Source organism: Calonectris borealis, chromosome 18 (assembly GCF_964195595.1).
Source record: "Calonectris borealis chromosome 18, bCalBor7.hap1.2, whole genome shotgun sequence".
Taxonomy (NCBI): domain Eukaryota; kingdom Metazoa; phylum Chordata; class Aves; order Procellariiformes; family Procellariidae; genus Calonectris; species Calonectris borealis.
Window position 1 is genome coordinate 6,424,751 of NC_134329.1, and position 23,710 is coordinate 6,448,460.

At 59.7% G+C, this 23,710-nt stretch overlaps 1 protein-coding gene across 1 annotated transcript in view; it reads right to left on the reverse strand.

The window, feature by feature from the left end:
* Positions 1–23,710, reverse strand: part of MYO18B (myosin XVIIIB) — a 76,183-nt gene that overhangs the window by 32,127 nt on the left and 20,346 nt on the right. The window contains exons 16-34 of the mRNA XM_075167505.1: positions 22,018–22,210; positions 20,574–20,654; positions 19,965–20,112; positions 19,674–19,833; positions 18,283–18,466; positions 17,309–17,510; positions 16,629–16,738; positions 13,769–13,834; positions 11,921–12,049; positions 11,489–11,632; positions 10,197–10,286; positions 8,211–8,330; positions 7,978–8,086; positions 7,219–7,343; positions 6,038–6,192; positions 4,793–4,916; positions 3,885–4,085; positions 3,671–3,781; positions 1,601–1,705 (exon numbers count right to left, since the gene is read on the reverse strand). Of these exons, the coding sequence (XP_075023606.1) occupies positions 1,601–1,705; positions 3,671–3,781; positions 3,885–4,085; positions 4,793–4,916; positions 6,038–6,192; positions 7,219–7,343; positions 7,978–8,086; positions 8,211–8,330; positions 10,197–10,286; positions 11,489–11,632; positions 11,921–12,049; positions 13,769–13,834; positions 16,629–16,738; positions 17,309–17,510; positions 18,283–18,466; positions 19,674–19,833; positions 19,965–20,112; positions 20,574–20,654; positions 22,018–22,210 (2,557 nt within the window). The remainder of the gene's footprint in view (positions 1–1,600; positions 1,706–3,670; positions 3,782–3,884; positions 4,086–4,792; positions 4,917–6,037; positions 6,193–7,218; positions 7,344–7,977; positions 8,087–8,210; positions 8,331–10,196; positions 10,287–11,488; positions 11,633–11,920; positions 12,050–13,768; positions 13,835–16,628; positions 16,739–17,308; positions 17,511–18,282; positions 18,467–19,673; positions 19,834–19,964; positions 20,113–20,573; positions 20,655–22,017; positions 22,211–23,710) is intronic.

Sequence of the window (23,710 nt, forward strand, 5' to 3'; positions counted from 1 at the left end):
CCACAGACGATAGATTTTGTACCGTAACTGGAAGCAGCAGGTACGGCAGCCACCGCTGCCTCCCACCATTGCAGCCCGGTGCTTTTTAAGTTACAAAGCCAGGATTTCATTTAATAGCTGCTTTCAAAGCTCCGGCTGTATTTTGCATATGCTATAGCAATACCCAGATCCACTATGCCATCCCCCCTTCCCCTCTTGGCGGGGGCCGGGGGCTGCCTGGGCAGTGCCTGGGGACGGTCCCGGGAAGCAGAAGGTGCTTTTCCTCGAGAGCCCCCCCCGGCTTCGCTCCGTGCAGCTCCTGCTGCCTCCTCGTCCATCTTAGTTCTCCTCCACCAAACAGAAGGGACATGTTGGACTGAGAGGCAGTTATAATAATAACCTGCTTTTATACAGCAAGATTTATTCTGACAGTTCCCAAAACATTTTATAAGCCAGGAGCTGGGGGGACGTTATGGATAAGCCTCGTCAGACCATTGTGTGTCTACTTGAAATATGTCCACCATTTTAGTGTTGCAAAGCTCCCAGATTCATCCCGTTTAATGAGCACGTGCAATTGCCAGGGCTGGTGAAATGGTGAAAGCCAGCCAGCTTGTGCCAATGGCCGGAGGATGCGCTGCCTAATTACCGCTGCTTAATTCCTGCGCGTGCAGGGCGAGTTGCAACGCGATGGGGGCTGTGCAAGGGCGGTTGGGAGGCATCAGCACAAACCCAGCCTTGCTGAGCTCCGGGGAGCCCTGGGGTGCAGCAGCACTGAGATGGCCGCTCTGAACCGTGCCAGGCTGACACCGTCCTCGCCCCTGGCAGCACCGCGGCCCCAGGCAAGGACCAGGCGGGACCTTTCTTTGTCACCAGAGCTCCTTCAGCAGGAGCTGGTGCGTGAGGCGGCCTCTGGGCCTGGCTGCTCGGCGATGCTGAGTGATGCCCAAGCCGATAAATGCTGTTCAATGAGGCTGCGTTCAGCCCCTCGCCTTCTAATTTAACAGGGAGCAGCTGTGTGTTCTTTTCCCATTACGTGCACTTCAATCACTGCCACAGACACATTAGAGAGTGAAAAAGGATTTGTTCAACAAATGTGTCTGGGACAGAATTCCTCTGCAAAGAGCAGAATCTGATAAACTGCTTTTCTGGGCAGCTGGAGCTGCTCCAGCGTTAGTCCTGTTTGTTTGACTCTCATGAAAACATCAGCAAGAAGCAAATCCCTCCCCGTGCTTAGATAATTCTCCTGTAGAAAAACAAACAGTTCCCCTCCGTGGGTCCTTGGTGGGACTGGCTCTCTCCTATGTGACACCTGCAGTCCCGAAACCCTCCTGGCACCCAGCGCCTGCTGCGGCACGCGCCGCTGCTCCGCCGGGTGGCATTTGGAAGAGGCGAGGGATGGGGGGATCACAGCCAGCCGCACGTGCGTGAACAACCAAGCTATTGCCCCGTCCACAGGCGTGCATGCATTCACGCTCCCTTTTTTTTACGGGCAGTGTTTTGAGCCGGGGCACGGCCAGCGAAGCGGCTTGGCTGGCCGGGAGGTAGCAGCAAGGAGAGCGGAGCACGCTTCTCCCCGCCGGCAGCCCCGCCAGGCTGGCCCAGGGAGGCACCGTCCTCTTACCTGCTCGCACAGGGTGCCGATGAGCCCCTCCAGGTCCTGCTTCTCATGCAGCACCATCTGCTTCTCCTCGTACTCCTGCTCCAGCTGCATCTCCAGCTGCCGGAGCTGTGTGCGGGAGACAACCCCAGCCACGTTCAGAGCCCGGCCACCCCCTGCCAAAGCCCGGCGTGCCGGCCACCACGGCGGGGACCCGGGCAGCCCCTGGGAGAGGGTGCGCACCGAAGCCTCCCATCACTGCAGCCGGCGCTGGGGACCGGGACCAGGCCACCTCCCCCGGAGCCCCTGCTACCCCCAGGCAGTGCAACTGCTCCTGGCCACGAGCAGCAAGGGTTAGCACTCCAGGAGCCTGCAGGACTTTTGGGGACACGATGGGCTCTTTGAGCCACCCCGCCTGCGAGGCATGCTCAGATGTCCCCAGGGGCTGTCCCTGCAGTTCTGGAGCAGTATCAGGGGGCATTCAGCCAACCGAGAAGGGGGTCGGCTCTAATCCCTCCAGGTTTCCTCAAGGCATCCCGTGACCACGAGCCAGGCAGGCAGCATGCTTCTTGCTCCAGCTCCCCACCAGCGAGGAGGTGGCAGTGGCCTCGCAGGGCAGAGTGTGCCGTAAAGGCAGGATTTGTGCTGCTCCGGGGAGCAAAGGGAGCCTCAGAGCCAGCACTGAGCGCAGGAGCCTGCATCCCTCTGCCTTTGCCTCTGCTCAAGCATCGCCATCCCGCAGCACTGCAGCAATGGCAAGTGCTGCGCAGGAGGGAACGGGACCCGGGGCTGCATCGCAGAGCTCTGCTGTGCAGCTGTGAGGGGTCCAGCAAGTCCAGCTGGGGGGGGTGGTGGAAACGTGTTAACAAAGCCAGCCAGCCCATTTCACGGCCCGCTCCTCCCCTTGCGAGCTGCTGCGCGGCTGTGCCCGCGGGAGCGGACGTGCCAGGCTGCGATCCTGGCACAGCTCCCCAGAGCCCTCCCTGCCCCAGCCGCCTCCTGCACCCCCAGCCGCTGCTCAGAAACAGGGTTTAGAAAGGGAACGGGAGCAGACTGCTAAATATGGATTGCTCTCCAGAGTGTCTCTGCCATTTACTCATTTGGAAAATAATACTCGGGCCACGCAGGGTGAGGGAGAGAAAGGATGAACGACACCCCATCGGTCGAGAGCAGCCGCATCTCCTTTAGTGACGCTGCCAGTACCTTGCTCTCTGCACAGGGCAATTAAACAGAGAGAGAGGTGTGGAAGGGCAGGGACGATCCCGGGGAGGAGCCCTGAGCAACGCGTCCTCCTGACCAGCCCAGAGCTTCGGCAAAAACTGGCCAGGGGAGAGGGGGAGAGAGCAGCACTGCGCTCTTGCTGCACCACCCAGCAGAAGGGCAGCACCGTGGGAAGGCAGCGTGGTGGGGAACGGCAGCGCCTGCACCCGGTGGCAGCCCCCGGGCAGCCCCCCGGCACACAGAGCCCTACGGCTTAGGGCACGACTAGGTGCTGACAGGAGCAGGAGGAGCAGAGATTGCCTTGTTTGCCTTCCCACTTGTCCTGCCTTCCTGAAATAGCACACGCAAAGCCCCACCGACCTCTTCGTTAAGCCTCAGCAATGTTAATTCACTATCGACAGCCAGGTATGCCCCAGGCCTAATGGCAACTGGCTGCTACCATGCAGCCCCACAGCCCCGCAGCAAACACCCTTGGATTTCGGAGAAATTGGAATTTGTGTCTGCAAGCCACCGACCTCGCGGCCTTGCTGAAAGGGTATTTTCTGTTCGTTGTCACTATACACAAAGCCCTGGCTGGCTGGAGCTGGTGCCCTTGGCGTGACGCTGGCGTTACCGGGAGCACCGTGCCCGTGTGCTGCACGTGGCTCTCGCACACCATCCCCGACAGCCCCTCCAGCGCGGCAGGGACTCACGCCTGACCCAGACCCTGATTTTGCACCCCGGGGCTGTGACGGGGCTCACGCCGGGCTGGTGGTGGGAAAGCAGCGCTCGCCCACGCTGCCCCGCTCCCCTGGGAACGGCTCCTCCTCTGCACTGCGGACAGGGGCAGCTCGGGGCGAGCACCCAGCATCGTCCCCCCCGGCACCGACCTACCCTCCTCTGGCAGGACTGCCGCACGTCCTCCAGCTCCTCGTCCTTGTCCTCCAGCTCCTTCTGGTGGATCTGCTTCATCCGCTCTATCTCCAGCTCCAGCCTCTGGTGGAGCTGAAAGACGAAGGCGCAGCGGTTGCACACAACCCCGGAGGGACAAGGAAGGTGCAGGGGTGAACATCCCCGGCACACCCAGCCCAGCGTGGGGCCACGCTACCTGCTCCAGGTGATCGACGGCGGCCGTTTGCCGCTCCAGCTCTTTCCGCTGCTCGGCAGCGCTGGCCTCCAGGTCCCAGAGCTGCTTCCTGAGCGCAGGCACAGCGCGGGCGTCCAGGGCGCTGGGGGTGCTGAGCTCCTGCACCCGGCCGGCCAGCACGGTCGCCCGCTGCGCCAGGCTGGCCGCCTCCGCCTCCTTCTGCTGCTCGGCAGGGGCAGAGCGGCGGGTCAGCAGCCGAGCCCCAGACGTGGGAGACGCACACGCACCTCGCTCTTAAAACCCAGACCGTTTCCAACGGCATCCTCAGAAACACGCCGCAGCAGCAGCAGGCAGCGGTCAGCCCCGTGCCCACCACGAGCCCCGAGCAATCCTTTCCCTCTGGGTTTTGCTCACTCGCCCCCGACCTCCCCTTCCTCCTCCCATGGGCTGTCCCCGAGGCGGGTTCCCCGCAGCGCCCGCAGCCCCCGCCGCCTGGGGTGGCTGGCAGCCACCGTGCGGCTTCCCCCCCGCCCCAGCACACCGTGCCCCTGCCGCTGCGGGGGGCTCGGCGGGCGCCCGGTGCGGCACCGTCCCACCAGGGCACAGACCTGCGGCTTCTTGCAGGTGAGATTGCGGGTAGAGGCGTGCAGAAGAGCAGGAGTGACTTCAGTGAAAATGAGGGTGGGCCTAATTAGCTAAACCGTGGGATGGGTATCACTTGTAAAAAGTGATAGCCTTTCTTCTGGCAGAGGATAATGTTGTTTAAATACAGCAGGCACATCCCAGAACTGCACTAAAAGAAATTGGAATCAAGTTGCCGGGTTTGTGCCTGATTGCCTCTGCTATAATTGCAAAAGATAATGGCTTTGCTCTGAGAGCTGCTCCCGAAACTGGCTATAATGCAGCAAAGCGGGATACTCTCCTCTTACCTCTAAGCTCTGCTGAAGTTTGCCCATCTCCCATCGGATGCTGGTGTTCTCCTGTGACACTTTTTCACGGAGGCTCTTCTCAAAGGCAGACTCTCCCAGGGCCTGGGCTAACTGCAGGTCAAACCTGGAGGGGGAAACACACGTTACCTCTCCCGAGCGGGTCTGCGACGGCAGCACGGCTGCCTCCGGGCCGGGGGAGCTGCACCAAGGCAGGCAGGGAGACAGCCTCAGCGGTGGCAAGCCGCTTCTCCTGGCACTGGACTTCCCAAGTGCTTTTGAGAGGACAAAAAAAAAAAAAGCCTGTTGTCTGTGAAGCGCTGCCATCATTTTGTGAACCCCTAATTACTCCGCACAAGTGCCAGCCACGGGAAGCGCACGGTGTGGCGCAGCAGCGATGTGCACACATCTTGGCAGTCGCCAAGAGCAGAGCACAAAAAACTGCTGCAACTGGCTGCTACAGACCCAAAACACCCTGAAATGTGCCTGTGCGTGGGCAGCAGCCCTCTGCTCCCCGCCACCGCGGGCAGCTCCATCCCCAGGGCTGGCCAGGACGCTGCCGCGCCGAGGCTTTGGTTTCAGCTCAGGAAGAGTTGCCGCTTCGGAGCAATGATCCTCAGAGCTTCTCAGCACCTTCGTATTCCTGGGTCAGACCAAGCCCCAGCCCACAGTCAGCGTCTCAGCACAGGTAAGCAGGGCAATGAAGTGTAAATTTAAAGAAATTATAAAGAACGCGATTGGTGATTTCCCATGTTTTCTGTGCCTGCTTGGTCTTGGTATCCTGTTTTTGGGCAGAAAATCTATTTAATTCACTGGTATCAAACGGCAGCATTAAAACGCTGGGGGCCATTTCTTGGTAGCGGGGCTTCTCTCCTCCACACCAGGTGCCCGGTTTGCCAGCAGCGCTCCCGGTGCGGGCACCTCTGCGTCCAGGCACACCGAAGCCTGGGACACCCCGGCACGAGGGTGCCCCGCACCCAGCGACGCAGGAGCCAGCGTGCTCTCCCAGCCCCTCCGTGCCACCGAGCACTGCGTTGGGAGTGATTTCTATTACGGAAGCGTGTTACAGTCACACAGCAAGGGGATGTAAAAATAACCTCCCGGCTTGGTGCAACCTCCAGCAGTCGAAGTAGACAAAAATAGCAGCCCTTCCAGGAACTCCTCACCCGAAGCCGCCCTACGCATCCCCGTCCCCTGCCCTCCCGCTCCAGCAGCCCCAGCCCTCCCCGGTGCTCCCGCCAGCCTTACTTCTTCTGCCTCTTCTCCAGCTCGTGGCTGCGGCTCTGCTGGCTCTCGGCGAGCACCCGCGCGTCCTCCAGCTCGCAGGCCAGCTGCCTGCACCGCCGCCGCAGCTGCTGGGACACCTTCTTGGCTGCCTCGCACGCTGCCTGCACCTCGCCGAGCTGCGGGCAGAGGCGACGGTGAGCGGCGGAGGGACCCCACGGCACACGCACCCCGCAGCCGCTCCCGCCCGGGGCTCAGCCCCGCGCCAGCGCCAGGGGATGCTTCACCCGGAGGTCTCTCGCCAAGCAAGGACAAATTTAGGTGCCCCGACCCCTCTCACTCCAGTGCCCGCAGCATCCCAGCCCTCCTGCTGAGTCAGCGAAGCTGCCCCGGGGGCGGACGCCTGATCCCGTTTCTCTGCAAAAGGCAGCGCCAGCACCGAAGGAGCTGGATCCCCTAAGGATTTGCGTCGTGTTTGGGGCAGAGAGACACGCAGAGCTCTTGCCAGCCAGAGAATGGAGTCATTAAGCAATGACTTTAAATAAGCAAAATCTTGCATTAATGAAGTCTGTAATTCCAAACCAACTATCTGAAAGCAAATGGGTTGTTTTGCTTTACCCAAGCTCCTAAGACTGGGCTGCTTTTCTTATTACTTTTTAATGTACCATGAATAATACCCATTTCTTTATTTTATCCTTATGGGAAGTGACCTGACTCCCAGGCACTGCTCAGGGAAGCACATTGGCTTTTTCCCTCCTCATGGCAAAGCTTGGGAGCTGCCAGCTCTTTACATTAACAGCTCTTCGTGTGACGGTGGTACAGGCACAACCCAGTCCGGTATCCAAAAGCCAGACTAACACCAAGACCCACCGCTGAGCCCCTCTCCACCCCACAGCTTTCCACCCTGTGCTCACGCTCACGCTTGACCAAGGTTGAATTTTGCCATGTTACGGTGCAAAAGTAACTTTTTAAGCTTGAAGGAAGCTTTGGGGTATTTATTCTCAAACCAGCAGAAAACAGCCGGTTTCCCCTGGACAGTGAGAGCATCAGCAGCAAACGGCTGCATTTCCGAGCCTCAGCCCTGTGAAGCTTTGCCTGCTCTGGGAGCGAGGAGAGGACAACCGGCTCCAGCCGCAGCCCCGCTCCTCGGTGTGTCCCCGGGGAGCCCCTGTCCCCTCCTGTGCCCCGGGGCCGGCAGCACTTGCCTTTTGCTGGAGCCCCGTCCGGGCGCCCAGCTCGCCCTCCAGCCGCTCCTCCAGCTGCGCCAGCCGCTTCTGCAGGAAGGTGATCTCCGTCTGCGCGCAGTCGAAGCGCACTTGCCACTCGTCCTCTGTGAACGGAGAGACCCCGAGGTGCTGGGTGGGTGCTCACGCCTGACCAGCCCGAGCGGCCGTGCCAGGGTCGGATGGGCAAATGCACAACGGCACCGCGGCTCCTCTATGGCACGAACGCCAGCACCGAGCTCTTAGGGTGCAGCTCTGCTTTGGGCACGCAGGGCTGCCCCGGCTCGCATAGCACATGCACCCCCACCCTAAGCTAAGCATGCATGCTCATCCCACCCCATCCCACTCTATCCCATCCCACTTGTGTCTTAGCAGCCTCCTCATCACCCCAAACCATGCTTCAAACACGCTTGGAGCTGCCAGGAGTGCCGGGCAGTGCCAGCGAGCGCCAGCAGTGCCCTCAGGCAGAATCCCTGCCTGCAGCCCCAGCCCCGCGCAAGAGCCAGAGCCGTGTGCGACCGAGCCGTCGCTGCCAGCTCCTGCCGGACAAGCAATGCAGAATGACAGGGTGCCAAAAATACACTGGGGTGGCCAGGGGCTGGAGAAGCAGAGCTGCCTGGCAGGGGAGCAAGCCTCTGCCCATTGCAAGAGGCTTTCCTGCCCCGCTGGGGTGGCCGTGCTGGCCCCACAGGTCAGGCTGGATGCCCAGAGCATGCATGGCCCCCGAAGGGACGTCCCTACCTCCTCCAGAGCCACTTATCTTCATCTCACGCAACTGAACCAGCTGCTGGGCCTCTTCCAGCTGCTTTTCCACCGACTCCAGTTTCTTCTGCACTTGGTCGTGTTTGCTCTGGGGAAACCCGGGGAAGGAAGGGAGCAGCTCTACCCGGCGCCAGGGCACTCGGGTCCAGGAAGGCTGTTCCAAGAGCGCAGCATCGCCACCGGCACGGCCCAACGGCTCAGGGCTCTCCTACCTGCAGCTCCTGCAGCTCGCGGGCGCCCCGCATTCTCTCTGCCCGCTCCCCGTCCAGGACCTGGCAGGCGACATCACCCTTGTACCGCTCGTCCGACAGCTCCGTCGTCAGGTCGATGATCTGGGGGGGCAACGCCGAGTCAGGCTGGGCATCGCGGTGCATGCCAGCCTGGGGGGGCCCGGCCAGCCTGCGTCGACCCGCGTGTCCTGACCGCTCTCCTTTGGCAGCTGCCTGTGCTTAGGGGAGGTGGTAAGTGCACACCGTCACCAACCAGTGTCACCAGCGGGAACCCAGGGTCCTGCTGGCAGTGCCCAGCAAAGAGCAACTGCTGCTGGAGCCCGTGGCTGCACTCCTCGCTTGGCTGCCTGTGGCAGGGCAGCTGCCCGCTGCGGCTGCACAGCCAGCAGCTGGCACCAGCAGTGCTGCCTGCAGTGCGCTGCCTGCACTGTGCTGCCTGCAGTGCACTGCCTGCAGTGCGCTGCCTGCACTGTGCTGCCTGCAGCATGCGCCTGCAGTGCGTTGCAGGCAGGGCTCATCAGATTTCTGCACCGTTTTAGCTGATTAGCATTAAGTTTAATTAGAAACAACAAGCAGGTGAATGAAGGAGTGAATTATTAATCCGGAGAATTAATGCCATGTTCTGCCAAGCAGAGGTGAACCCGGCCTGTCCCGCTAATCCTGCCGAGCGAGCGGCTGCAGAGGCGGCAGGGCCAGCAGGAACACGCAGGCTTCCAGGGCTCCTTTTCCTCCGCCTGACAGCATTCTGGGGCACTCCACATTTCGCAGGCACACTACACAAGCTCTTCAGGGGCCCAACAAGTGTAACTGGGCAAGTAAACTCAACGGGTTTTCTTTCCCTGGGGTAGACGCTATTTTTCTAGGTCTGTCCTGAGGCGTTAGCCTCGCTCAGCAGTCCCAGCCTCACGGGTGTGATTTCATTTATAGCACGGAGCTTAAGGTAAATCATCTTTAGCCGCTTCCCGTTGAGAAGGGGGTCCCTGGCCCCAGGGCTGTTGGTACCGTTAACCAGAGCTGCAGCGTTACACCGACCACAGCCCGGCCACCCCTCGCGAGGGCCGGGAGCCGCAGCCCGGCGAGCCGGGTAAACCCAGGGTATTTGTAGCAAACTTGGGAGCTCTTCTCCTCCCGGTGCTTAACGAAACCCCAGCTGCAATTGCGCAGGAGCCCGTGCCTCCGAGGAGGCACTCCGCACAGGAGCAGCGGCCGGCCGGGGATGCACGTGGTCCCCAACGTGCCTCCGAGTCCCTTCTGACAGGCACCACGGGGCGGCCGAGCGGCTGCCCGGCAGCTGCCACCCCGCGAGCACCGGCACGGCGGGGGCACGCTCGGAGCCAGGGGATGGGCAGGACACTTCTGTGCGCTGTCCCCTCGGTATTAGCATTCGTCCCGTGAAACTAAGTCATTTCTGGTGTCTGCAGAGGTCGGCGAGCCTGCAGTCCTGAGAGCGTGATGAGAACATGACACATCTGTGTGTAATTTCCCATTCTAATTACACCCTTTTGTCAGCAGAAGGGATGACATTGGCACTGCCACTTTTCAGCCTCCTATGCTGCGCCGGTGGCAGCATGAGGTGACGTCTGTCCTTGCCAGAGGGGACAGGAGGCTTTCCCTGGGGACACCCCCGGGCATGGCCCATTCCCGGGGCGTCTGGGCTGCTCCCTGGGTGCAGACCCTGGGGGCACCCGTTGCTCTGGCAGGCAGGATCCCTCCCAGCACGGACCCTGCAGCGGTGCTGGCCCTGGGTGCTGCAGCCGGGCACCGCAGCCCGTCCGGGTCCTGCGCAGAGAACCGCCGCTGGCTGCGGTTACTCTGCCGGCAGTTCGGCAGCTGCCCCTGCCCAACCCTCTGCTGATCGCGGCTCCTGCTGCTGTAATGTAATTGGGGGTCATGTTTATCCCGATACGGCTTAATTTTCAACTCGCCCCAACACGCGGGGCTGCGGCGGAGGCTTTTTTCGGGCTCTACCTTGCTTTCCAGCTTCTCTGCGGTCTGCCTGAGCTCGCTGCACGCCTGCTCGGATTTTTCCAGCTTCCTTCTCAGCGCCGCCAGCTCCTCCTAGGGAAGATTGCAAAAAAACACAGCATCCTCAGTTCATTTATGAAAAATCTTGTTTGCTCTTAAAAATAAGTGGGAGAGACATAGCTGCCTTATTAATAAAATTTACTAGGCAACTTTGAAGGCTGCTCACTGCAAATCGCCGGGACTCCAGCTCCTGACATGAATTTCGTCGGAGGGAATGTCAGCTTTGGTGTACTTACAGAGCACATTTTATGAGAAAGAAGCAAACCTCAAAAGCCGGGGATGAACAGCCCAACATCTGAATTTTGCTCATGGAGCATTCCTGGGGCCCTGGCAGGCTATCACAGAGCGGCCGCAAAGGCACATTGTTTTCTGTGATTCTTTTTCAGGCAGCCTGACTATAATGGCAGAAAGAGCCGCTCGGTGCAGCCTTGTCCTGCTTTGATGTCCAACACTGAGCAGAAGCAGAAGTTGTGCAGAGTTGTGATAAAAACAGAGGTTAACGGGTGATGGGGCCTGATGGATCCCAGGCGGGTTTGGAGAGAGAAACAGAGGCTTGGGCAGCTTTTATTTCATCTGAACCAGCCTGAAAACATCTTGTTAAAACCTCACTAAGGCAAGAGGAGGAGCAGGACACCAGAGAAGACGGACTAAGAATTTAGCGCAGGCCTCAGACGGTGCGGAGGGGCGAAAGGTGCCTTTCCCGGGTCAGCAAATGCCCATTAACGTCCCCCATCAGCAGCGGCAGCTCAGGCGGAAGGCAGCCCAGCTCCGGCGACAGCACAGGGCAGCGTCCCCTGCCGCAAGGATGCGTTTGGCTGCTCATCGTCCGCCCTCCCACAGACCGATGTGGGGCACCCCTCCCCACGGGGCTCGGCTCAGCGGACCCAGCCCCAGCGAGCTCGCGGGGAGGGCAGTGGCCAGGGCCCTGGGACAGGGCTTCACCTACAGGGACATGGTGCGGTCGCTGCTGTCCTTCTAAGGAAGGAGAGTTATTTCTCCCTCCACTGGAGGGAGGCTCTGCAAATGTTTTGCTCTGCAAAACACATTACTTGGAGAAAAAAATGCAGTGCTAAGAACAGATGACGACTTCTGGATGGTCAGCAAAACATCTCTGCCCTGGCAGAAGTGACTTCCAGTTTGACCGACCCACCAGGCAGAGCCCCTAAAGCATCCCATCCCATCCCATCCCCTCCCATCCCGTCCCGTCCAGCCCCGTCCCGTCGCTTGGTGCATACTTCTTTTGCCCGGAGCTGCTCCTCCACGAGGTTAACGCTGAGCAAGGGCCGCACGCGGCTCAGCAGCTGCCACCAGGGCCAGTGCCTGACCGCCTGGAAGACCACCAGGTTCTTCTGGATGCAGTGGACGGCGAGGCGCTGGATCTGTGGGGAGACATGGCCCCTTGCCCAGTCATGACCGAGCCCACCGGGAAGGAGCAGGCTGGGGCACCAGGATGGAGAGGGATGAGGTGGTGGAGGAGGTCTGCACCGCAGGGGACGGCAGTACGGCACCTTACGGCTGCCCACAGGGCAGGGCAGAGAGGGCACCCTTCAAAGGAGCAGCCTACTCCGCTCAAAGAGCTGTAATTTGGATGCTCTGGGCTGTATCACAGCAGCACCAAGCCTGTGCTTTGGTGGGCACAGGGTATTCATGACCCGCGGGATGGATACCTTCAACCTCTTGAACTTCTGACGGCTGAGGAAGCCCTTGCAAGCAGCCTGGAGCAGGACCATCTTCTGGGCTATCAGCTTGTCGCGCTGCTTCTCCAGTCTGGAGATGACCCCCGGCTTCAGGAAAACCTGACAGCAAGCAAGGGAGGTTACACACCCCCAGGACGGGGTCCGAAACCTGCCTGCAGCCAGCAGGATGTATTTCTGGCTGGGACCTGGCAGCCTCCCCTGAAACCTGCGGGAGACCAAAGGTCCTTGGACCGGCCGGGACCAGTGAGTGCCACCACTGCACCAGCCCAAGACGCCGGGCTGGAAGGGGACTCCAGCCCCACCTGGCCAAACCCGCAATACACCCCTCTGCCCCGTGCCACGACGGTACCTGAGGTGGCCCTGGCACCAACCTCCCTGGGGACGCTCATGGGACAGCAAGAGGGAGCTGCGTCCCAGCTCCGTCCCACCCCCGAGGCAGCGGGATAGCTGCACATCCCGAGAGCACCTTCCACCCGCCCCTCCATCTCCGGCTCCCGGGCATCGCCGAAACGGGGCATGCAGGGCTGCCCGGGTCCCACTGACTGCCCGGGGACAGGGCTGCTGAGCGCCCTTCGGGGTCCGGCCCTCGCACTCTGCGCACGCTGGCATTTGCTCCCTGTCCCTGCCTCTTCTCACTCCTCCTTTTTGACATAGGCATCAACCATCACAAGAAGCTGCAAGTCCTTGAAACTCTTCCCATGGGCCACTCCCATTTCCCACCCGCAGCTCGGACGGCAGGGCCACCTCGCTGAACATCTTTGACAGCTACACACAGATACACACAGATAACAGCAAAGGTGCCAGTTTACCATAGGAAAAACAGAATTAACCACATCATTTTCTTTAACTGAACTTGTCAGAAACATCTCATAAATGATACAGGTTTGCTGATGCCATCAAATTTAGCCCGATATCGATCTCTCAGAGTGCAAGATGTCTCTCGGTCATTGCCTGGCGAAGCTCTCGGGATATGGGACAATCACTCCTGAATATTGTGCACCATTTGCATAATTCAGCTTTAATAAAAACTGAATTACACTTGTGAAGCCGGTGGTGTACTTAAAGAGCTGCATTTTAAAGATGCCAAATTGAATCAAAGGACAATTCCAAGGAAACTCACTTTCTTGAGATAATGCTATGATTGCTCCGCCACCTATTTGATTGTCTCATTAATGTCTGTATTAACTTCACAAGCCAGCGGGTTTTAGAAGCTAGTACAAAATCAATGCTCAAAGCAATGGCAAAACTAACTCCTCTATAACAAGATGTGACTGGAGCCGCTATCGCACTATTGATTAAGTACAAGGGTTTCATAGAAGAGATAATTGCAAACTGCACTGTGCAGGATAAAAGAAAGTTATTTGCTCCACAGAACCATTTCATGAATTCTTTCTTTATAGACTCTGAGAGCTGCATGCATGCAAAATTAATTTTTCTTTGAGATTATCGCATTTAAGTTCTAATGTTGTTGCTGCGACAACTCTTGCACCTGCAGCTGCCCGGCTCGGCAGACTAACCCCAGCCCACCAAAACCATGAGCTGCCCAAGCCCCATTTACTCCCGTGAGATATCAAAGGTAATTAGGAACCTAAATGCCACAAGGGGCCAGATTTTGATAATTAGGTACACAGTTTACCCAGGGTAACGCTTTCAAATGTGAATTAGGAGCTTTGATTTTGGCTTGGTTTCCCAGCCCACCTGGAGAGGAGGCTTTCTCTCCAGTTGGGAAGCTTTGGGCAGGCGGCAGCGCCCGGCGCGGGCTGGCTGTGCCCACACGCACCGAGAGCAACGGGGAAGCAGAGACCGGAGCCGTCGTACCTGGCTGCGTCCTATGGCGACGCTCTTCTTCTCCAGATCCAGCACCTGGAAGAGCTCCTCTATAGCCTGTGGAGAAGGAGTTCATCGTGGAGTTGCTCAGAAAACATTTACACCCTGGCACGAGCCTGCTGAAATGGGGTGCAGAGACCCCTGGTCCTTATGGGCACCCAGTAAGGTGCGTCCAGCTTACGGGCACCCAGTAAGCGTGCATCCTGTAGTGCTCTCCTTCCTCCTCCCCACGCAAAAGTGCACCCACCCAGCCCAAGAGCAGCCTTTGAAACGGCTGCCCCAGCCCCGAGTCCCTCTCGGAGGGAAAGCGAGAGGGGCTTTCTGCCCCGGAGGCTTTCGGTAGGATGGGGAGCGGAGACCCTTGCAGCATGCAAGATTTTCCCCCTTTTGCTGCCATCCGGAAGGACCCCGATGCACAGACGGCCTGGGAGGAGGCTGCTCTGGGGAAGCTGAGAGCCCGTCCCGGCACCGTCCAGCCGGGATCCAACTGCGCGGCTTGGCTGTGAGCCCCCGGAGCTCTCCTCCTGCCCGGCTTGCCAGCGGCTCAGCCCGTTGAGCCGAAAGCAGGGGGAAAAGTGCCGAGTTCCCCCCCGAGCCCGCCGGCGCAGGGCCAAGCCCCCGCGAGGAGGCAAGCAGGAGATGAGTCCGAGCCATAGGAGAACCTGAACTCAATTACCCTGAGCTTTGGATCGACGTGCGAATGTAACAGCCAGCAATACTGTACGTTTCCCCAGGGCAGCAAACACTATCTGGACGAATGGATGATTTGAAAACCCCAGAGCTACAGAAACTGCAACAAAAATCCTCCGCGAGTACTTCATTCCATACAACATCCTCCAGCCACCTCGCGCATCTCCTCCACGAAGGACAAACCCATGTGAGAAATATTTTGGCACGGCCCCAGGAGCACCCTGCTGCAGCAGAACTGCAGCCCTGGCCCTCGCCAGCAGCCGAGCACGCACCGGGGCGAGGTGGGGACGGAGCATGCGAGCGCACGGGGACAGACACCACAGTGCAGAGAACTGCCTCTGCAGTGAGGAAGCGCCCCGCTCCTGCGGCACTGCTGGGACTGGGGCCAGGCGCAGGGCTGCGCGGGACCATCCCATCCCATCCCATCCCATCCCACCCCATCCCCAACAGCAGGGCTGGCGCGAGCACAGGGTCGGTTATCGCTGCACCGTCACCTTTGCTACAGACAGGCATCTCTTGTGCTCCAGCGGCCGAGTCAACGCACTTACCGGGAAGCACTCTCCAGCTAACAAAACCACGTGGCAACAAGCTCCAGGGAAGATGGGATTTTTCAAATCCCCTGCGTACACGCTGCTGACGAGGCACCCTCTGCCTCCTTACAGCATTTAATAACAATATTGACCTTTTCCGACTGTCAAACTTGTCTTATTAAATCCCGAGGTCTTAACTGAATTTGCACGTGCTGGCTGGCAGTTTGCACAACAGAGCACGTGCCCATGTTTAATTCATCTCCTCTCAGCTTCTCCCGGCTCGCTCATGGCCTGTTCTAGGGGTAGGGGCGGTTCTCCCCGGTTTTTGCTACAAATTTATTATGAAACAAATAAAACTGGAAAGTCTACGCCTACATCCCTGAGCTCCTTTGGCTTTCAGGCTTCGTGGGACGAGGCGAGGAGCCACCCTGGGCTGCTGCTTTACAGGTGCCTGAAGGCAGGGGATCCCCGGTCCCCAGGAACCTCCACGGTCCCTGCTCTGTTGGGTCCCTGGGAATGCTGCCTGGCTTGTCCTCAGCCAGACGGTTTTTGGGGAGCCAGGGCGAGGGATGGGGTGCCGCCACACTGGACCAGAGCAATGCACGGATCCTGCCCTCCGCACATGCCTCCAGTCCCACAGTTAGTGCCCCGTCCTGCAAAACGAGATCTACTGGGCACGCAGCCAGAGCACCGGAGGACTGCGGCACAGCCCTCAGCAAGCAGGATTTTCAAAGCCGTTTCCTCTCGAGTATTAAAAAGAAGCAATAACAGGCTTCATTTCCAGGCTGGTTTCTCCAAGTCCTCTCCATGGTGCAATAACGTTGGCAAATGCAGCCCATGCCAGGCATGTTTATTGCCTTTGCAAAAACAGTCCTCGGGGGGAGAAACTCCGGGACGAAGAGCCGAGCTTGGCTGCTCTGCCAGGTTGCTGGAGGACCCACGTCCTCCCGTGCTCGGGCACGTGTGGGAAGGGTGAAGAGGAGCAGAATGCAAAGCCACCCCTGCAACCCAGCGCTGCACGAGGCTGCACCCACGCAGGACGCAGCCCCACTGCCAGATCATTGCTAGGGAACTCGGCTGCCCAGAGCCCGGACCTGCGGGCTGACCCCGCAGACTCCCAAACCCAACCGCCATTTCTCAGCAGCACGGCGAATGCTGGTGAGCTACCCTGAGCCTTGCTGAACGTGGGTTTTCTCCTTCATTCCTAGTTCCCGAGGCCCCATTTAAGAAACACCCAGAGGCGCGCTGACAACCCTGCTACCGAAGCGGCTCCACAGCTGTCCAGATGTGCGCTCCCACCCATGGCGGGTTCTGCAGCAACAAAGGAGCATCGCCCACAGCTGTCGGGAGACGCCGGAGCTCAGCAGCCCGCAGACCTGCGGGTATTGACCCTACAGCAGCCGAAGGAATAATATCAGCCACACCGAATGCCTGCGCGAGGCAGGGACTGGGAAGCCGGGAGGACAGCCGGGCTCACGCAGGGTACAGGCGATGCCAGCGCAGCGGCTGCCTGCAGGGAGCTCCAGGAATTGCTCCTCATTGCAAAGAAAGCCCTGACAGCATTGGGGAGGGCTCAAAGAGCCCCACTTGGGGCTCTCAGCCCGCGCTCCCCAGGCCAGCCCGGCACGCACCTTGCTCTCGTCCGGCACCTCGTAGGCAGAGGTGTACTTCTTCATGACATCCGGAGCCAGGACCTGGAAGCGCCGTCGGAACTGGGTCAGGAGCAGGCGATCCGCATACCCTGGGGGCAGACAGACATCGCTGGGGGCCACGCCAGCCCCGGGGCACGTGGCTTGCACCGAAATATCAGGGAGGGAACCGGCAGTGGAGGCTGCTGCAAAGGGTGGCATGTCCTGCACACAGCAAAAGGTGTCGCAGGTGGTGGGGACTGAGGGAATGGAGAGAAACCCCTGCAGCGAGGGCAGGGCGGAGGGAGCGGAGAAGCAGCAGAGATGTGCTTGAGGTGGCCAGACGCCATCCCAGTGCCTTGTGTTCGTGCAAGAGATTCCCCTGGGCCTCCTGCATGGGTCCCTCTACCCCTGGCAGGGACCGTGACCGTGGTCGGTGCAGGTACAGCCTGATGCACGGATGCTCCAAGGGGAGCACGGGGGAAGCCCACCAGAGCTGCAGCCACCGTGCTCAGGGCTGGGAACCCCTGCAAAAAGCAGCAATAAAAACCTGGGGGCTTTCTGAAGTGGGGCTGGCAAGGGGCAGATGATGAGCAAAGCGTGGGAGGGCTGAGCTGCCGGCAGGGCAGCACCGGCAGCTGGGACCGGCACGGCACACGGCAGCGGTGGAGGGCCGGGCGTACCGATGCGGTGGAGGCGCAGGGCGTCCAGGAGCTGGGTCCCCTCCAGCTGGGCTCGCAGGGTCGGCACGTCCAGCCGCAGTGCTGCGTCGGGCGGCGCGGGGGGCCGAGGGACCGGCCCCTCCGCCCCCTCTGCCCCCGCTCCCGGGAGGAGGCAGTGGACGAAGTGCAGCTGGGACCGTCGGAGCAGGTTCGTGAGCGCGTCCTGCCGGGCAAGCAGAGCTCAGGGGGACGGCAGGGAGCACGAAGGCGCAGCACAGCATCGGTGGGAAACGCTCCCCGTGCACCCGCCGGCAGGTGTCTGGGCAGGTAAAGGAGCCATCCTCGGAGCCCTCCAAGCTCAAGTGCACGTTAGGAACAACAGCTTTGCTCAGAGAGGTGACCCCGAAGTGCAGGTCTCAGATGCTGAGCGGGACCCTTCCTCCTAATGCCCCACGTTTTCAGTTGATGGGCTACAAAAAGTTACAGGGGTGGAGGGTTGCTGGGCGGGGGGTTGACAGGGACAGCCAGGACCACAAAGCGGGCTGGCCGGGGGTCTACGGAGACTGAGCCTCATCTCCTCCAGAGAGTTGAGGCACCTAATTATGGCTAAGATCAGCAGGAGCTTGGCACGTGCCCAGCACGGAGGGCTAGTCTACTCGTCTGAGCGCTTAAGAGGATTAAGCGGCGGCACAGCGAAGTGCGTGTGTAATCTGCTTTATGAGTTGTTTGCCTGGGAAGCCTTCCCCGAGCAACAGCAGTGCTGGGGAGGCTCGTGGCCACCCGCAGCCAGAGCAGCATCCCGGGCCAAGAGCCCTGCGGGACACAGAGCGCACTGGTGACCCCCAGCCCCGCGGTGCAGGAGGTGCCTGCCGGGGGGTGCGGGCTCCCCGCTAAGGAGGCGTGCGTCTAAGGCAGGGTCTCAGTGTGGGGTCAGGATACGCAGTGCTGCAAACACCCCGACCTGCAGCCACGAGGGTCCCGGTGCCCGCACTCACCGCCTGCAGTTTGAGCTGAGCACACACCGACCTCTTCTTCACGGCTGCAAAGCTGCTGGCGAAGGTCTTCCTCACGCAGCCGTTGCGGTGCAGGACCGCCTGGGAGCGTCCCTCCAGCCCCGCCACGGCGCGGCAGGCCAGCGGCGCCCGCGAGCGCGGCAACACCAGCTCCTTCACGGCGTCTCTGTCGGGGCGAGCAACAAGACGGGGCGATGGGGCTGCAGCGGCGCCGGCGCCGGGCAACCTCTGCTTCCCAGCCCCTTCAATGGGGATCCAGTGCTCTGCACCCCATTCGGCATTGGTGCTGCCGCAGCGCGCCTGGCCGCGGAGCAGAGCAGGGGTGCTGGGACACCCCCCACCCCCTCTGTTCCTCTCTGGTTCAGGCACCAAGCTGTTCACCGCTACTAAAATTTTCCTGAATTGAAGCCTGAAACAAAATGAGCTGGGAGTGTTTAAGCAGAAGGTTAAAATCATCCCGCGTGTGGAGACATCTGCAGCAGCTCGATTACATTTCAATTCCAATTTAGTTTACAAGGTTCCTCGAAGTGGTGGGGAAAACCTGAGCGGTTGCTGCACGGGGAGCTGCCCTCGCCGGCCCCGACCTGTGCCGGACGCCCAAGCGCGCATCGCTGCGGAGCCGAGGACATCGCGGGGTCCCCCCCTGCCCCCCACCCCCCACGCCTGCAGGAGGGGACCCCCACGGAAACGTCAATGGCACGGCTCTGCTGACTCGAAGAACCCAGACAGCTTTGATGGAAAGCTGTTCACCGCAGCATTATTCACCAGCATCTACTGCGATCACAACGTGTACATCTGGCTGTCAGTCAGCCCGGGGGCTTGATGGCTGTAAATCAAATCACTTGACATCTGCTCCCCCACCTTAACTAAACTCTCAAGATTCCCTCAAAGCTGGGTTGAAAGCTGTGGTTTTTTTCCGGCTTCCTTGCAGTTTCTCCCCCAGGCAGAGCTGGACTCCAGCAAGGCGACGCTGGTGTCGGCAGGTGCCTCGGGCTGCCCCGCAGACGGGATCTGCTCGAGATCCCATCCCCTCCTTGCCCACCCACGGCTGGGTCAGCTCCGTCCCCTGGGCTGTGCATTGAGCAGGAGGTGGGGGGACAGGCAGGGACCCCTCGCAGCTGGTGCCGAGGCCATTGCCCACCCCGGCTGACCTCGGCCAGGCTATGGGTCCTCTCCTCCCCGTTGGGATGCCTCACAACCCTCCGCCTTCCCCACCAGGAACCACCTCTCAGAGCTGGGGCAGGTTTGCAACCTCCAGCCCCAGCTGGAGCAACTCAGCTCTCGGTGGGAGCCATCCCAAACCGCTCTCGCGGGCACGGGGACGACCGCCGGTGCCGTGGCAGACCAGCCCTGCGGCACCCCCTCGTACTTACACCTTGGACCGCTGCAGCACCTGGATGGCGTTTTGTGCCGAGAGGTTGAGCTTGGCTTTGCTGACCCAGCCCGTGAGGTCGTAGCGCACGGGGTCCGTGCCCAGCTGGTGGGAGATCTCGAAGTGCAGCGCCTGCTCGCACCGGCGCATGCAGCCGTCCCCTGCGACGGCACCCCAGAATCGCCCGAGAAGAAAAGCCCAGTGAGATATTTCATTTGCTGCATGGTTTCTTAAATTTCCAAAGCTAAATGGCGATGCCAAAGGACGGGCAGCCGCGCTGACCCGGACTTACCCTCCTGATCGGGTCCCTTCGTGGCGAAGTAGGAGCACAGGCGGTCGAAGGCAGCGCCGTCCCCGGAGCCTGGGATCAGCACCTCCTCGTCCAGGATCCACAGCAGCCCCCTGCGATCGGCCCCCGGGCTGCCGGGCAGCACCTGCGGCTGCCGAAGGGAGACGGCCTTTGGTGACGGGGAAGGGGCAGGAGGGCTGCAGACAGCCGGCTCCAGCCACCGCCATGCCAGCCTGCTCCCACCTCGCTCCCACCCTGCTCCCCACCACCTCTGCTCAGCCGTGCCCCCTGCCCCAGACCAGGGTCCTGATCCAGCTCTGGACATGAGACCCCCGCAGTCACACGGTGTCCCGGGGAGGCCAGTCATCCCAGCGCTGCAGCCAGGCGTGGAGGGGTGCCCGGGGCGCAGGGCTTGACCAGGAGGGGTGCTTGTGTTTTAAAAAGCCAGAAAGGTCCCGGTTGATGCTGTCCCCTGCAACGCCCCGGGCTGCTCTGTGCAAAACACACCGCAAGGTCTCACTCTGCCTCCGAAATCCTCACTCCTCTGAGCACAAGGATGCTTCAAGCACAGCCAGAGCAACCAGCTCCCGCCGTGGCCGCGGGACAGGTTACCTGTGAGGGGCTCAGGTCGATGATGGACAGCGTGGCCAGTGGCGAGCGCTCTGGAAGATCAAAAGACACCTCAACATTTTCCTGGAAAACATTATTTAAAAGCTTGCTTCAGTCATGGTCTGGCATCTGAAAGCCAAGAGGAGATGTGTTTGCACGGAGGGGGAGGATGGTGCGGGCTGTGCTCCCGCTCGGCTTTGCGGGGATCCAGCGCCAGCGGAGCGGAGCAGCCACTGGAGATGCCTCTGCCGTGACATGGAGGCATGGCCACGTCCGCCCCGCGGGCAGGGCTCTCGGGACCACCGCACCCAACGGGCTCCTGTGGATGTCAGACAAGCTGCATAAATCATGGATATGACAATAACTGAAGACTTAACGAGAAAGCACCAAGAAAACAATCAATTATTTAATTGTCAGCTTGCAGGCATTGTTTCCCTTTCTCAACTGAGAGCTTCAGGCTGCAAACCCCCGGCTGCAGGGCTCACCCACCACCCCCGGCTCCAGCACCCGCTCCCGACACCCCCCGTGCCGTGCCCTGGAGCGCGGGGAGCCCCCCGGGAGGGGCAGGGTAAGCACGGCTTGCTCTCGCTCAGGTGTGAACTGGGGATGTTCAGCCAGGGCCGTAGCTTTAACGTCTCTCCATGGTAACAGGGCGAGATTTTGCTCAGGGATTCAGGTTTGCAGCCTGAGCGTGCAGGCGGAGCAGAAAGCCGCAGCGGGGCTGAGCTTCTTCCTATCATGGGTGCCACCATCACCCCCATGTGTGACCCCGCTCTGGGAGTAAATGGGTCACTGGGGCTCGGGCTCACCGTCGCAGTCCCGTGGCTCACAGGGAAATGCCTTGCACCAGGGCAGCCGTCCTTAGCCAGCCACAAAGCCAAGGCAAGGCGAGCCTGCTGAGCTCGCTGTCATTTCAAGCTTGGCCAGTAACTACATATTCATCACCAGTGAAGAGCACATATATACTTACTTGGCGCAAGTGATGTGTGAATATTAAGCCATGGGAATTCAACTATTTTTCCAGGGCTAGAGATATTAAAGTAACTTCTGCAAGCCTAATAAGTTCATCTCTGCTAGTAGATTTTTCAGCAGCTTATTTCTGCAATAATTTATCATTTTCCATTCTATTCTCTATTATTCATCACCTGAGGAAAAACTCAGCGGCACCACAGAAGGGCACGAAGCCTCCTGAGCTGGAACAAGCATGCCCTGCTGCCTGGCATCCCTGGCACGTCGGAAATACCCAAGAGGATCCGTGCCTGGGGCAGCGGGGGGATGACAGACCCGGCTCAAGGCTACAGACCCCTCATTTCCCGTTAAAGCTACTGAGCGTGTTATTCGGTCTCACCACGGCGGGGCACAGGGACCCACTGGGTCAAAGGCAGCCCCGTCCCCAGGTGCTGGGAAGCGGCTCCCGGGGACGCTGCTCCCAGCCCTCGCTCCTCACCTCTCTGTACCTCTCCGTTTCCAAAACAAAGGTTTTCTCGTAGAAGAGAGCCTGCAGCCGCTCGTGCACGTAGTTGTGGCAGAGCTCTTCAAAAGTCGCCGCTCGCTCGCCCCGCTGGTGCCGCGGGTTGTGAAAGCCAGGAGTGTCCACCACCGCGATGGAGGCCATGGAGAGGTGCTGGGAGGAGAAGGACCTGGGGAAAGAGCCGCACACACCACCGGGTTTTACCCACGGACATCCCTCAGCTCTCCCTTCGGAGGTGACACTGCCTCCTCCCCACGACGTGCACGCCCCTGGGTGGGCACCAGCCCACGCAGCAGTGACCAGCCCAGCGCTTCCCCCTCTCCCAGTGTCTCCCATCAAGGAGCACCTCCTGGCACGGTTCCTTTGCTTGTCCCTTTCGCTTCACCCACCTCTTCTCTGATCTACTCAAGCCAGGCTTCTCCTCCCAGCCTGGATGGGGACACATGGCACAGGCTGCTCCTGACCTGGCCCCACGGACACCTAACGATGGGGTGGGATGAGATGCCACCCTTCCCATGTTTGGCCCATCCTGGCACTCTAGATTTAAAGCACTACATCTTCATCCAAATGTATTAAGTTTGATGGACCGGTTCATTTGAAAAGCAGCTAAACTGGCACGCGACACCAACACTGAGGACAACGGGAGTGTCCAAAGCCCCGGCTGCCATGCCACGCCGTGCCGTGCCGTGCCGTCTGCGGCATTTCTACAGGGAAGCTGCCGATGTTCAGCTCCTGAAGAAATCGCCAACAGGAACCGCAGCCCGTAACACGCGTGATCTGAGAAGCAGACATCAAGGGGCTTCTTGGGAGAGCCAGAGATGTTTGCTTCTTCAAATGTTGCTTGCAGTCATTTCCAGTATTTCAGATAAGGACAGCAGGGGATTCTGACCCTGGGAAACCTCTAAGATTGTTTTTAATGTGCATTTCTGAAACAGCCATCGCGTTCTGCTGCTCCGCCGGCTGCAGTGCTGCCCCTTCCCCGGCAGCCCCGCTGCTGCTTCGGAGAGGTTAAAAGAGATGCATTTCTCCTCGGTGGCACAGGGCACCGAGGATCCCAGCACCTCCGTGAAAGCACAGGGTTCAATGAAGAAAGAAAAGTATATTTATGAAGTGCTTGCAGATTTTCATAGCAGCACCCTCCTGCAGCCAGAATTGAAAAGATCCAGGTTCACCATCACCATCACCTCACTGAGGAAACAGCATTTTCATGATGCACTGAAATATGCCTCTTCACCTGGATCATTGTTGCAATGGTTTAATAGGCTTTGGTGGGCTGGTGTGGAAAACAAGGCCAGGCAAAACAAAGCTTCCTTTAAAGGGAAGAGGGGACCCGGGACACATCCTGAGCTAATGCTGTTGTCAGGAGAATCAGCAACATTTTGCTCTTCTGTCAGCCCTTTGAGTACCATCAGCAATTTCCCTTTGGAGTGTGGTTGCTAGGAATTACAATAAAAATATTCTGCAGGTTAAATAACTGCAGGTTAAAATAAACCTGCAGCAACCACTCAGAGTATTTTGGGCACCAGCTTTTATGGGGATGCTGACTTCAACAGAGCTGCGCACTGGAATTGAGAAAATGGAACGGTTCGGGGGCCTGATCCTTACCGCGGTGTTAAATTATTCTGTTTATCCAAATAGATCATTTCAGATTTACACCACCTGAAGAGAG